Raw genomic sequence first — 15,787 nt, forward strand, 5'->3', positions numbered from 1 at the left:
TAAAAAGTCTGCTGAACAATAGGAGAGGAGATTTTTGTTCTTAGTTTTGATATTTTTTCTTTCTTCCTTTTAGCTTTTGTGGAATGAGCAGATGTTAACAGAGTTAAGAGCATTTTACTGTATATTGTTTGTTATTAACATTATATATGAACAATTGTTCTAGTAGTTTGTGTTTAAGACAAAGTACATTTACTGTTGCCTATTCTCGTCTTTTATACTTTCATGAGCTAGAATCACAATTTTATTTTGAACTTGTTTCATATGCTTTACTTAAATCATGCCATAATTACAATAAGTGAGGCTTATTCCAATTATTAAGTTATATTTCTCATGTTTTGATGTTTACATTGTATGGTTTTTTTTTAATGTTTGGTTTACCTTAATAATTGGCAGCTTTGTTGCTATTGTAAGTGTTTGAAAATGGTTCTGTTGTGATAAATTTTAATATCTATCACAATTTCAGATTTTCTAATTTTTAATTATATTTTAAATTCCTAATTATGTTTTGTTTATATTAAATTTCATTTGTGTTTAGAACATTTATATACTTTCCTTCAGTGAATTTGTGCCTGTCTATTCCAAGTTAGACTGAAACATAATTCAGGGCATTGAAAGTGCATTACTGTGGATTTTCAGTACTGGTTACACAAAAAATATTTACAAATAAATGACCCTCTTGACCCAATTCACAAAAATTAATCTAGTTTGAATACTAGAAATCCTGCCTTAATTTTCACAAGTTTTATACCTTTATAAGAAAAAACTTAAAATGAAAACTACTATCTTAAGAATATGTATGTTTATTTGTTGAGGCAAATAATTGTAAGCAGTGGCCCACATTCTTATAACTGTAATGAAGTAGATATTGTAGACAGATATTTTAAGATACAACTAATTTTAATAAGCAGTAGAAATTTTCACTTTCTCCATTATAACGTCTAATTATTCATGGCTGTTTTACAAAAGAGAAGCTACTCTGAGGTGAGAGAAACTTACAGGCAATGGCAATGCACTTATGTACAGATAACAGTTCTGCCTTTAGGTAATTACTGTGTAGCATGGCATGCTCAAAGTAGATGTGCCCTTATCATTGAATTCATGATGTGCTGAAAGTCTCAATAGTTCTGATACGAATAAGTAACACATTAGGAAAATTACTACACAATGTGTTCATGCTTGCTTTTAAAAATACTAGAATGATTTTGAACCATTTTTGGGTCTTCCCGGAAATATCCACAGACCATGATTTAACGTTAATTTTAGGGGGTTCATAGGCCATTTGAAGATGATCTATGGGTCCCAGTTTAAGAACTCTTAGGCTGGAAAGATTAACATTGATAGACCGGTAGAGTTTTCAGGAAAAGGCATATGTGAATGGTTAGGAGACTTCCTTAACTTCATATAGTTAGAAATCATTTTGTCTAATGATTCATGGGTTTAATCAACTACATTGAAATGCTGCATGTGAGTATTGCATGTCTGGTCATCACAGCATCATTTCATGAGTTTCATTTACCATCTTTGGTCATAATGCCTAAACTACAGTTTAGGAGCATTAATAGGAGCAATTAGAAACAGAATTTTAAAGCATGTACAATATAAGTGTGGTTCAGTGCCCAATGGTGCAAAAATTTTACTGAGTCATCTTGTATAGACAGATTTGATCTGTGGTTTTGAACTTATAAAAATTTTATATTTACTAGCAAAGTTGGAAATGAGACTTTGGGATGTGATTCGTATTTAAATTCACTTTCTTTGAACTTTTGTTTCTAGGATTGTTTTACAAGTGCTTTTTTTTTTTTTTTAACTTAATTTTATACAAATCTTGGAGGGGGAGGCCTGACAACCTTATTAGTTAAACCAACTTCCCTGATTGTAAAACTTCTTGGAATCTTTCAAAGAAAGGATTCAAAACTCATATAAACACCTGTATGCAGTCTTTGTAAATTGTATGATATCAATATTTATGAATTGTTGATGGTTTAAAAAATTGAATAAAACTATAGCCAAAAGGATTCACAGAAGTTAAGCCCAGTCCTCTTACTTTGTATGCCATAGGAAATTGAGACTGAATAGATTGTAACAGCGGAATTGGGCTTTGAGCAAATTCTCCAGGCATTTTGTATGCTAGACCTCACTGTGCCGTGTTTAACATAGGTGTTTGCTATTTCACTTGATGACATCTTTGACTTAGCTAGCATTGTTATATTGTCCAGAAAAACCAAAAATAGTACTTTCTGATTTTTTAACTTATACAACAGATCCTGGTTTATTGGCTTAAAATTGGAACTATTTTTCAGTTCATGTGTGTAGTCATTCTTTGGACATTAATTGGTTCCTGCAATCTGGAATGAAACAGGTCTTTTCCCAAGGAGCTTGTGTTTGAATGGCCAAAGCATAGATCTTTTCTCATGACTACTGAATATGAATCCTATTATTTAGGTTTGACCTTAAGGCTATTTATGAGTTTTTGTCGTTGTTATTGTTGTTCAAAATGCAGGGCTTCATTATGGTAACATTAAAACAATTTTCCTCATGTTATTCCTCTCCCAAAAAAAAAAAAAAAATAAGTAGAGTCTTTAGTAAGACTCTTTATTTCATAATTTTGTAGTATTGATATTTTTTCCTTGTAGGATTGGTGGTGATCCTCAGGAAATGGGGGAAGAGGCAGAGCAAATGTTCAAAAGGATTAGCAGATTGTGGAAAAAGGAGGATTTGGACAGAAGGAACCTGTTGCATAAATTCTTAACTACTAAGCTTATAGGAAAACTTCAATATTTAAAATTTTAAACAAAGCTATATAGGTAAATACCTTTTTAAAAACAAATGTCATTGTATACTAAAATTGCACATAATTAAAAAACATGAAGGGTTACTATACTTCCTCACTTTTTAAATGATGGCTACTAACTTTAAAGGAATTTTTTTTGTTGTTGCAGTCTGTTTTGTGATGATAATGTATGGTCACTTGATTTAAAGGGAAGAATAAAAGTAAATTTGAAAGGAACTTATGATTACATGAAATAGTATCTTTATTTAAATACTTTTCTTTTCAGTGGTAAAAATTTCACCTAGTTTTAATTTTAAAAATCTGATGTCTTGAGCTTAGGGGTGGGCAATATACTCCAAAATAATTGCCACTCTTTCTTTTTTATTTTAGAAATAAAGTAAACTACGTGGTCTTTTATGCTTATGCCCTTTTAGTGTAGTGGTAGTTTCCAGTTTTATCAGTTGAAGATTTTTTTTTTTAATCAAAAGTAGTTTCGAATTTTTAAAAAATGAGCTTTTCTTCTTTATTCTTAAACAATTTAATCATACTCCATGAAAAATCAAGACAAATTTAGTTAATGTATGTGTAACGCTCCATTGAGTCATGTTAGCAATAACCTGTTAGATTTGCTTGTAAGCCATGTTTTTAAGGTAGTTTGTTACTCTGGATAGTAATATGAGACGTTGGACAGACAATTACGCAGTATTACTTGTTTATCTCATTTATGTCTGTTTGTATTTGAGGGTTTTTTTGTGATAGATTTTTGCCTACTGAATTCACTGTTCTTTTACTTTATTTTTAGGGTTTATCTTTGAAAATACTAGATTCAGAACATTATTTTTTTGCATGTAATATCTATTTTTAATTATCCTACCACTATTTAGCTTTAAAGTGTTTTCTGTGGCAAGGTTAAACCAAGAATACACACTTTATAAAATCATTTTCAGTTATTTCTTTTTGCCTCTTGCCTCTGTGATCGCTAATCTTCTTTTTTTATTCTGGGAATCGAACTTGGGACCTTGCACTTGCAAGGCAGGCAGTGGAACCACTGAGCTAAATCCCTGGCTCCTGTGATCTCTGATTTTTGATGGGCTGTACTTCCATATTTCTTAAAGGAATCAAGTTGGTCCCAGAATAGCTGAGTCATATATTAGCTTTAAAAGAGCCATATTTTAGATTAAAAATTTTGACACATCTTCATTAACAGTGACGTGAATCAGTTTTTGAATATGTTATAAAAACGGGAGAGAAGACAATCCAACATAGTTGCATTAATTCTTTTAATGGTGTTGTAAGTCAGTGCCTCTTTATTAAATTTTCGTTCATGATAAGCATGTTCATAGAGAGAAAATTTGTATGATTTTGTAGTATCAAGATCTGACTACCTTTTCAAACAAAGCACATGGTTTGCTTTTAAAAGTCATTTGGTGAGGGCTGGGATTTAGCTCAGTGGTTCTGGCGCCTGCCTTGCAAGCGCAAGGTCCCGAGTTCGATCCCCCGGTACCAAAAAAAAACAAAAACAAAAAAACAAAAAAAAAGTCATTTGGTGAATGGATTAAAAATTTTGGTAAATATATTTTGGCTAATTTAGTTTCTTCAAAAAATTCCTTCTGTATTTACTACAAATATTGTAACTTTTGCAAAATTAGAATTATACAATATTTCATAATTCTTGTATTGTGACCTTCAAACTGGAACAAATATGTCCTTGGGTATAGGAAGGGATAGGTGGGCATTGCTAGTTGAAGATGATTTCCAGATGGACTTTTTAAAAATAAATCTGCCCTTTGGTCTGATGTCCTTCCATTTTCCCAAAGAAAGAAAGATTTCTGTGTCTCAAATTTTATTACAGTGCACTGCTTTAGGTTGTAAAAATCTCTTGGGCACCGACAAAAGAGAACTCTCTGTAATACACATCAGTAGTACTGAGGATGTGAATCATAGCAATAACTGCTAGTAAGTCCTGTTGTATTCCAATTCTTTGGTTTCAGCAAACTTGAAAGAGCATGTTGTCAGTTAATAATAGCATTATTACAATTTTTGAGAATAGATTACTGTGACTTTTGAGATGTAATGAGGAAGAGAGGAACATAAAGAACTGCATGACATTGGTGTAACAAGATTTTTTTTCTATTTCTATCTGCTCTTGTGAACAAAGTTTCTTAGCTCATACATCTGCAAAAATTAAAAATAGGAAGAGAATTAGACCCTATTTCATTCTATCAACAGAAAATATCCACTGATGCATGAGCTAAAAATCAGTTCACAAGGAAAAGAAAAGAAACAGTCTGGTAAACTAGCATGGGTGATTATTAACAAGTCAGTATTTTCCTTTAACTTTTTACTGTGAAGAAATTCAAACATACACAATGAACAGAATAACCAGCCCCCATGTACCCATTTTACCTTCAAGTTTTTTTAACATACTCCTCCACCCCTTTTACACCACTAATAATGAGGTAATGATCATAAGTTTTTGTTTTCAGTTCTGCTTTCTTGGCTAGAGAGGATTTACTCTGTAACTTACTTTGTATGTATACTTGTGGGTTTTTTCCTAAGAGTTGTGCAGAGAAGCTATTTAGTGTAAACTTTTTCAAAATTAAAATAATATCTTAATTGTTAGATTCCATATATTCCCAGGGTACAGGAAATCTTTGTAAGAGACAGAGGTTAATATATTTTATTGACTTAAGTGACATTTCTAGGGTAGATTAGAACAGGCAATGATCTAATGCCTTTACATTTAAATGGGAAGTTTTGGGGATGAAACATTCTTTAATCTACATAATTATTCAATATTTTATTTTGCCCTATTTACATAATCCGCCTAGGGCATTTTGAGCAGTTTACCCAAAGTAGTATATAATGATAAATATTGGTAGATATCAGTTGTTTCTTACAAATATCATAAGAGCAAAATTTAATGGTGTTGTAATTTAGTAAAGCCACAAAATAGACCAAATATGTGACTGCAGTCTAAAATTGAAATGGCTTTTTAAGCATGATATCTCAATAAGAAAAGCATGTATTAGTTTTACAGTGCATAGTTTAGGTCAGAGAATAAAAAAGTTCAATATAACTTGTGTATTTTACGTTGATTAATTATATAACCAGTGCTTATCTATGTGACATTCAGTGCAAATACTGACATCCTTTTCCGAAAGAGTTTTTTTTTTTTTTTTTTTGTGGGGTTTTTTGTGCTTTTTTTCTAAGGTTGAAAAGGTTTTTATGGCTTAAATGTTGTTACATATTTTACAGCATTAGGATCTATGGAATATTTTGACAACTGCAACAGTTCAATGAAGTTGGTAATTTCTTCTTTTAATTATTTTTCATTGAACAGCTTTGGAGTTACATTTCTACATTTTGATTTCTAGTATAAGAAAAGAAAACTTAAAATATGTCAAAGGATGCTTTAGAGAAAATAGAGATTGCCATCTGGCTGGTGCTAAATTATCCTTATTTTTGTTAATACCTCATTTTGATGAAATAGTGTGGCGTTCCATCCAGTTACTATGTTGTCTGTGACTACATTTCTTAAATAAGTTGATTTGTAAAGTTTCACCTGTTATTACCAGTACCTCGATATTCTCATAAGTGGAGAACAAACCTGGCTTTATTATAATCTGGAACAAGTCACCCTCATCCTACCCATCCCTGCATCCATAGTAACATTTCAAAGTGTAATGTTTTGGATTTTTTTTTAGGGTGAATTACTGTTTTTAAAGACTAGTTGTCGAATTATTTTAAGCCTGTTTTAGAAATTAGAGATGTATTGTTTCTATTGGGTGCATATCACCAATTAATACGTTTGATTTCAGATCTACACCTTACTGCTTTGTAAACTTCGCCGAGGTAAAATGAAACCGTTTGGCTACTTGAACTGATCTACATTACATAGGTTTTTTTCCTATTGACATTTGAAATAGATAACATGTCAGAAATAGAAGTGATGAAACAATACATCGTCCACACTCTGTGAATTGGCATAATGCTAAATAAAACTGTACCTAATTTAGCTAATTTCTTAGAAACTATGAAATATAACATTTTTTAGTTGAAGCTTTGTACAAGAAAAGATTTTAAGGGTAGAGCTTTCTCCACACTAAAATATATCCAGAATGTTTGCCTATTCTAGAATTACAAAAGATTAATCAGTTTTGCATTGTAACTGATTTTTCTAACTCGATTAATATCGGTTTATGGGTTTTCTTAAAAAATATAGACTTTTTGAGGATCATGACATATACACATAATTTTTTAAAGGTGAAACTTTATTTTAAGTTTTTGAAAATATGAAACTAAATACCATCTGTATTAGCAGATTATGTGCTGACATGAATGACTAGAGGATTTCTGAGTTACTTGTATTTAAAATTATGTAACTTTGGGTTGAGTAAAATTATACTTAAAATAAAGCATTCCCTTTGTAATTTTGATTTTCTTCCTCAATATATGGATGTTAAAGAACATGTAAAAAAGTTTAAATATTAAATTACTCTAGAAGTATTTCGTAGATTTAAAAGTACTAATGCAGTATATTATAATAGTAGCAGTTTGAGATTTTGTTATATAAGCTTAAAACTTAACCATAGTGATGTCTATATTAACATATTTATGTCTCTAATTTCTTTGCAGCAGGGAGTAAATAATGCTGAAAAATTTGACTATGTAAGTGCAACATAGAATTCTGTTTTTATACTATATTATTTATATATTTGTTTTTTATTTACTAATACTTCCTAATTTGGGTTCATAGGTGATGCAGTTTTTGAATAAGATGGCTGGTAATGAATATGTTGGATTCAGTAATGCCACGTGAGTCTAATTTGTTATGTGCCAGGCACTGTACTAGGCCCTGGGCACTTTTTTTTTTTGGTACTGGGGATCGAACTCCAGTCCTTGCGCTTGCGCAGCAGGCAGCGAAACCACTGAGCTAAATCCCCAGCCCCGTGAGTCTAATTTGTAACTTAGGCTTTTTCAGTTGGTCAAAACTCTTAACAAAAGCTCTAGATCATACAATTTTATTTTCACTATTGATTTGTTACTTCTCATGTGTACACATGTATGTACTGTTTTTAGAATTAATATGCTCTCCCTTGTTGTCTGAGACTTACTTCACTGAAAAAAACAATTACTTAAAATTTGGTCATTATAGAAAAACGATTTCTGAGAAATGATTTCTAAGTTACCCAACAGGAACATTTAAAAATATGTTAGGTAGTTTTAATAAATTTCTTATATCTACTCATAATCAGAAGGAACTCAAAGTTCACCTCAGATTACTGGCGCTCATTCAGTTTTCTTGCCTGTAGGATACTTCTCTTAGTTCTGTCCCTGGCTCATTTGATTTTTGCCCATTCTTTATCTTTAAATTTGCCATCTACAGAAAATTGAAAGAATAAACAATATCTGATCTCTTCCACTTAAATATTTTCTGATTAATATTTTGTCTCATTTGTTTTTTCTCAGTCTTTTTAGATATTAAAAATGTGTATTTTTCCATACACATGTATGTAAACCTATGTGCCTGTAGATATTTTTTGTTTGCTGAGTCATTTGAAATCATTTGTGGATAGTGCGACACTTCCCTTGAATCACCCAGCACGCATATCCTAAGAATGAGGACATCATCCTACATAAGCACAATAAGAATCACCTAAGAATGTCACACCTAAGAATGTTGATTTTAAAATATGGTAGTAATCAATATGTAAATGTTCCCTTTTATCCCCTTAGTGGCTTTTACAGGTTTTGTTTGTTTTTAATTCATGAAGTAATGAAGATTTATGCTTTATATTTGTTATTTTGTAATAAAATAGTCCTCCTTAGATACTTTAAAAAAATTTTATTTAAAGGGTTTTTGTTTTTAAGAGTGCAAGCCCTTTGTTTTATAGAGCAAGGATTGACTTAGCTTTTCTTTGAAGGGCCAGATGGTGAATATTTCAGGCTTGTGGGCCGCCTGGTCTCTGTTGGAACTGATTAGCTCTGCTCATCATCCTGAGTGTCCTTTCCAGAAAGTTTTCAGGAATCTTATCTCACCTTTTCTGTGCTTTCCATAAAATAAGTTTTGTATTTTATTGAGCTTATTCTGTCTCCTTGTCCCATCACCATCAGTTGCTTAAGAACTGGGTGGTGTTGAGTGTCCCACTCCCTTCCTATTATCTGGCACATAATAGATGGCCCACCAGACTGTATTGGATGAACTGAACTATGTGACCATGGCACTGATAATTGTGAGGCGTTAATCCTTTTATCTGTACTGTGTTAATATTTTTTAAAAAGCATGACAAGTTGACCTGACTCCACATCCCATATTGCTCTGACCATAAAAGTGTTAAAATACAGTTAGAATGGGCTGTGCACCTCATCAATGCAGAGCGACACCTCCCAGTCCTCGTGTGCGCAGACTCCTGTCTCCTGAATTCTGTCCACATCAGAGTCCTCCTTCTCCTGAACTGCTCTGTACTCCAAGGATCCCCGTGTCAGTTCTGTCATCCTCTCAGCAAGCCACACTTGAAGTTCTGTCTTCTTTACTTTCATAACTTTGTTCTTGCTGCATGGAACCTGCCTAGGTTCCCCTGAAATCCCTTCATCCAGTGAGTCCTCATGATCCATGTTGTGGGTCCCTCTCTCACTGAAGTTTCCATGGAGTTCCTGAGTTGGAATTAGCTGTTTAGTGTACTTCTGGGGAAGCCACAGGATTCTGTAAATTTTCAATGTATTTGAATGGTGAAATATTTGAGAATTTTAAAATTAGCTACTTTGTTCATAAAATGTGAGGTTAAAAAGGACCTGAATTCCTTTTACTCCTTTTACAGCTGAGAAAATTAATATTGGGAAAATTACCACTTAAATGACTTACCCAGGGGCACATAAATAGTCTGGTGACAGAATGGAGACTAGCGCTTATCACTCAGCATCAGTGTTCTTTATATTGCACTTTGCTATGCAAGTTAAACAACATCATCCTTCTACAGAGAGTAAATAGCAAATTTTTTTCTTCTAGGTTTCAGTCTGAAAGAGAAAGTGGAGATCGAAATTTTGCAATAGGATACTACTTGAAAGAAAAGAAGGTCTTTAAATTTTTGTTTCTATGTCGGACTATCCCGTGTTTAATAAAATATGATGGCATATACCGTGATACGTCGGATGTCAAACGGCTCCAAGCTTAAACGTTCCACCTCTCAAACAGTGAAGTTCGAAAAAAAAATCTCTGCATCATAACTTTGCTCGATGGTCGACTGAAAATCCGACTTGGGAAAACCTGCTTGGGTGGACAGTGAGTCAGGTGCGGCGTCCTGCCAGCAGCGCAGAGGGCCGGCCGACCTTTGAGTGAGCACCTCTCTCGCCCAGGCAACATACAGTGTTGTGTGATTTGGGCTTCACAACCAATGATTTGACTTTCTGTTGTTTCTTACAGAAAAAACATGTTCAGTTCTCAAACTTTTCAGTGTTTGAACATGAATTTGGAGCAGATTGAGTTTGACAACTGAGGTATCGCTAAGAACTCAACAGTGGCCTTTAAGTAACTAGTTGATACTATTTAAAATGCTGAAGTTTTTGCAAAGCTCTCTTGAGTCAGTGTTACCAGATTGTTAATGTTACAGTTAAATTGCTTTGCATTTAGTATCCAAATATTTGACTAGTTACATTAATGCAAATATGCTTCAGGTTTAGTGCTTTTTAAAAGAAATATAATGCCTGATTGTTATCGATTGCCCTTAATTTTTAAAATTTAAAGTGACTGATCCAATAATTTGATTTATGAATTATGAATCAGTGTATCATTTTCACTTAAATTAGTATGTGGAAATTCATATAATGTGATGTAATTTTACTTTATTTCGTATTTGTACTTTTTCATATATCACACTGTTGTAAATTAAAATGAAGCACTGTGTATGTTTTAATCTTAACATATTCATTTATTTGTGTACTTTTTTCCTGTGTGCCTATATTTTTTTAAATTGCTTTTGTATTTTTTCAGTGTTTTCCAGAAGGCACAGACATGGTGGGAATACTAGACTTCTATTTCCAGGTAATTTACTTTAATTGTATGAACTGTGTATATAACTAGGTGTGTCACATTTTGCAGAATGTAGATGTCTCTGAAATTTTGACTCTAGGTCACGAGAAAAACACATTTTCCATTGACTTAAAAAAATATCCTTTGAAATGCAGTTTTACGTCTCTGTCTCCTAAAAATTGATGCCTCAGAATAGAGTAGGAAAAAAATTTCTGACAATATAGGAAGTGATGTACAGTACCAGAAACACTCTTCTCCCAATCATAAACTGAACTGTTTTATATTTTGTGTGGAGGAAGCTCTTTATCAGTGTTTATATTCAGCCTTTGAAGTGTCGGTTTCTCAGCTCACTTGCTATCTTGTGTAATGTTTGTTACTGCTCTATCCTGGCTTAATGGTGCTAGGAAATAATTGCCTAGATCACACGGTGTGTTTTCTTCAGAGTCAGAGTAGTTCTTAGTATTAACCGTGAGCGGTAGGGCACCATGCACATGACCTGCATGGTACACACCTCCATTCAGTGTACCTTCCTGGGCACCACCAAGGGTTATCCCCATATTTTCGGTTGGGTTTATGGGTACAAACTTAATACCCTTGGTGCTATCCTGGCTTAATGGTGCTAGGAAATAATTGCCTAGATCACACGGTGTGTTTTCTTCAGAGTCAGAGTAGTTCTTAGTATTAACCGTGAGCGGTAGGGCACCATGCACATGACCTGCATGGTACACACCTCCATTCAGTGTACCTTCCTGGGCACCACCAAGGGTTATCCCCATATTTTCGGTTGGGTTTATGGGTACAAACTTAATACCCTTGGTGCCTCTGCTTGGGCTATAATACGAAGCTATACAGTGGGCTACATTATTTTTAATATTTAGTTCACCTCACTTTTGCCTCTCCTTACTTTTGAAGAGCTTTAATTTTAACCCCTTAGTAATCTTATAGAATGTACAGGAGAAGGTAATAATGAAGTAGATCATGATGCAAGTACTACATAGGCCACAGTTTGTCATCTGCCCAATGTGAAAAGCCATGGATTGAGAATCCAGGCTAGACTATGAATATAAAAGTTAAGATCTAGCCTGCCATTTATTATTTATTAGCCATGTGATCTAATTTTAGTTTTTGAGTCCAGTTTCATTAGCATTGGCCTCACTTAAATTGGTTTATTGTATTGAAAATAACTGAAGATGGTATGTGTGAAATTCCTTTGAAATGTATAGTCTTATATGAAATGTGTAGTTTTTATTCTTTTATCCAATAACATTTTTCCCTAGTCCATATAAGTTTTTTCCCCAAATTGGCTATTGTAGCCTAGATGCTGCTCATCTTCTGTGAAATGTCTTTTTTTTTTGGTACCAGGGATCAAACTCGGGACCTTGCGGTTTCGAGGCAGGCGCTGGAACCACTGAGCTAAATCCCCGGCCCCTTCTGTGAAATTTCTGTACTTTAGGACAAAAATCAAGAGACATTTTGGAGAAGGGCTACATCTAATCAAGTGACCATCCACCATGTTGTGAGGAGAGCATTGCTAAGTTGGCATTTGTCACATTTGGACAGTGTCACTCTGTGATAAAATTCCAATTACTCCTAAATGTGAATTTGAAACAGCCACTGAAATTTAAATCTTATTTCTTTTTGAAAGCTTTTCATGATTAAATCAGCCTTAAAAGCTTTTCCTTGCTATCACCCTGGGATAGTATAACAAGTAGATTATGTGGTTTTGGGGAAATAGAGAAGAGAATTTTTTTTCTTTTAGTATCTAGCAAAAGTGAAAGGTAATCAAAATTACACAAACTGTGTTGTAATTCACAGTAAGTTTTTTTCTGCTGTTTTCAAGCTCCTTTGTAGATCTTGTAGTGTGACTGAGGGAAGTTCACAGTTTGAGGGCCTAGTTTTCTCCCCTTCCTTCTTTTTTCCTCCCACTCCCCAATTTTGCCTACTCTTAATTAAAAATGAAACATGAAACAATTTATTATTTTAGTTTTATGGGTAAGTTTCAGTTTGGTATGATAAACTATTTCCATTAGTTTGATTAAATGCAAAAATTTTATCCTGGTATACCTGGGCTTTCTTTGTTTTCATTCAAAATGATCTATCCAGTCATAGTAAATATTGAATAAATATTAATAAAGGTCTGAAAGAACATATTTTGGCCTGATCAAGCATCTGAGGTAGAGCTTAGATCTTTTTCTTCCCCTTGCGTGTTATATAAATGTGGATGCCTAGTTTGTTGTGAGTGAAATGAAATGTCTGCCATTTTAGCATTTTTTCCCCCTAAGGTGGTAATTTCTCGTGTAGGTGATAATAATGATGCTGGTGCATGTTACTTTATTTGAAAAATAAATATGTCATGGCTTTTTTCTGCTGTGTTAAAAATAATTATGCTTATGTATTCCAAGAAAACATTAATATGTAAGCAAATTTGAATATCACATAAGGCAGTAACAAATCTTAGTACTTAGGGGCTGGCTCATGCTAGCCTAGTTCTCATTGAAACACTAAATAACTTAAAAATTAGGATAATTCCTAAAGGGGCAAAGAAGTTTGGTCTCCTAAAATCTTTGGAATGTCATCAAGTTACATTAAAATCATCCCTTTGAAAGAAATACCTCCGATCTGGGTGGAATGTCAGATAGAATAGATTACCTTAGAAGTTATCGGTAACATGAAAATCATATGAGCCCAGCATTTCAGAGTTGGCTGTTTCCTTTGCTTTAGCTGTGCTCCATCGAAGTGACTTGTGAATCAGCCAGTGTGATGGCTGCAACCCTGGCCAATGGTGGCTTTTGCCCAATCACTGGTGAAAGAGTCCTGAGTCCCGAAGCCGTTCGGAACACACTGAGTTTGATGCATTCCTGTGGCATGTATGATTTCTCAGGGCAGTTTGCTTTTCATGTAAGTGTTCACTAGTCTTAATTTTCTCTAACAAAAAACTAGTCTGGGCTGGTTCTTTTAAAAATACAGTATGAACTTTGCTTCGAAAACTGTATTAATTTTTGAAAGAGAGGCTTGTTTTAAGGTTAATTTGTTACAAAACTGTCCCAAATGTTCTTAAGAACTTGAAAGTTTAATTTATGTAGAAGATGTTCTTGAGGCACTCCAAGGTACAAGGTTAGTATAGACTGTGCTTTTACTCGTTAGTGTTCAGCATCACGGGGATCATACACTTGAGAGATTCCTACAGTTCAAAGAGAGGGCATAAATACAGTGTTTGCCATGTTTGGTTACAGCTATAGATGTTTTAAAGGACTGTAAAGTTTAGTTAAAACTTAAAAATCTACTTCTTCAAATTCTGTCACATTTATTTGCGGCTTGTCGAATGTACGATACAGGCCTCTCTCGTTTCATCCTGTCTCGGCATGTCATGGTGCCTTTTAGAAATTTTCGTGCATACTGAACTTGAAAAATAATTATGTATTCATGGCAAGTCTTGTTTCGTCTGTGTGCACACTTCTCCCACTTAACAGCACCATTGTTATATATAAAAAGCTAATGTTTTTCTGTTTTATTTAAAAACGCTAATATCATTAATTTAGTATCACTGCTGCATTTAATATTAACATTTAGCATTCACATTACCTGGATCATTTATAAATTATGATTGTTTTATTTTACAGTTTGTATGACTTGGGCCACATAAGACCATACATTGTGATTGGCATCTCTTTAATCTACAGCTCTCCCCTTAATCTAGTTTTCTTCTTTTTTATTGAAAACACTGTATCTTTTATACTGAATAATTTCTCACAGTTTAGAGTTTACTGATTACATCCATTTCTGTTGTCCTTTGTATTTTTCCTGTAAATTGTTAGATCCAAATCAGATGGGGTTTTTTTGTTGGCTTATTTTATTTAGTTTTGTGCAAGATCACCTCATTGGTTTACTTTTTTGTCAGGAAGTACTTTATAGCCAGGCTGAGTTGGCACAGGCCTGTCATCTCAGCACTTTGGAAAGCTGAGGCAGGAGGATTGCACATTTAAGCCCAGTCTGGGCAGTTTAGCAAAACCCTATCTCAAAATAAAAAATACAAGGGCTCAGATGCAGCTCAGTATGAAGGACCTGGGTTCAATCCCCACTACCCCCTCCCCCAGTGAAGAGAGAGAAGCACTTTATGCCTGCATGTTGGCAATGAACACCAACTACCCTGATGGTGCCTTTCATTGTAATTTACATTATGCCAAGTTTGCATAATGTAGACGTTCTTGAAACGCATTGATTTGAATGGCCATTTGTCTTACTCCTCAGAGCTTTCTGGGATAGTACCATATACTTAAAAAATCTTTTTTTTTTTTTTTGTACCGGGGATCGAACTCAGGTCCTTGCGGTTGCACAGCAGGCGGCAAAACCACTGAGCTAAATCCCTGGCCTAGAAAATCTTTTAAGAAGATACAATTTCTCATTGTTTCCTAGTTATAAATGTTTTTTGAAGATAACTATATAAAAGCAATACATGTAACTACTTCTTAGACTGTCTTTCAAAAATTTTTCTGCATTCTAATATATCCCAAACTGTTTTATAACCTGTCCTTTTTATTCACCATATTAAAAACATGTCCATAAATATTTACCTACATTTTTTTCCTGATACTGTCTTGTATGTGTTTACGTCATGGGTTTTTAGCCAGTTCCCTGATGATTGAGCATGGCAGCCTGTACTTCAGCATGTTCACATGAATCTCCATTTTACTGGGTTATTTCTAGGTTGGTCTTCCTGCGAAATCTGGAGTTGCCGGAGGCATTCTTTTAGTTGTCCCGAATGTCATGGGCATGATGTGCTGGTCTCCTCCTCTGGACAAGATGGACAAGATGGGCAACAGTGTTAAAGGGATTCACTTCTGTCATGTAAGCGGCTTTTCTTAATGACACTGAAGACCATGGGCTGAGCCAGCCACTGATGGATTTGTTACCTGTTTTCCCTAGTTCATTGGCCTAGTACTCAGCCTGCCTGTGTGCCAGGTACTGAGTAGCCAAGTTTGGAGGCTGCT

The 15,787-nt window shown here is 34.0% G+C and overlaps 1 protein-coding gene across 1 annotated transcript in view; it reads left to right on the plus strand.

Annotated features, from left to right (window-relative positions):
* Positions 1–15,787, plus strand: part of LOC147821004 (glutaminase kidney isoform, mitochondrial-like) — a 46,819-nt gene that overhangs the window by 27,044 nt on the left and 3,988 nt on the right. The window contains exons 7-13 of the mRNA XM_087202640.1: positions 7,409–7,441; positions 7,530–7,588; positions 9,780–9,846; positions 10,761–10,811; positions 13,521–13,697; positions 15,504–15,644; positions 15,723–15,781. Coding sequence (XP_087058766.1) covers positions 7,409–7,441; positions 7,530–7,588; positions 9,780–9,846; positions 10,761–10,811; positions 13,521–13,697; positions 15,504–15,644; positions 15,723–15,781 — 587 coding nt within the window. The remainder of the gene's footprint in view (positions 1–7,408; positions 7,442–7,529; positions 7,589–9,779; positions 9,847–10,760; positions 10,812–13,520; positions 13,698–15,503; positions 15,645–15,722; positions 15,782–15,787) is intronic.

Source organism: Heterocephalus glaber, unplaced genomic scaffold (genome assembly GCF_053883595.1).
Source record: "Heterocephalus glaber isolate CG9 unplaced genomic scaffold, H.glaber_assembly_v1.0 deba00001777, whole genome shotgun sequence".
Taxonomy (NCBI): domain Eukaryota; kingdom Metazoa; phylum Chordata; class Mammalia; order Rodentia; family Bathyergidae; genus Heterocephalus; species Heterocephalus glaber.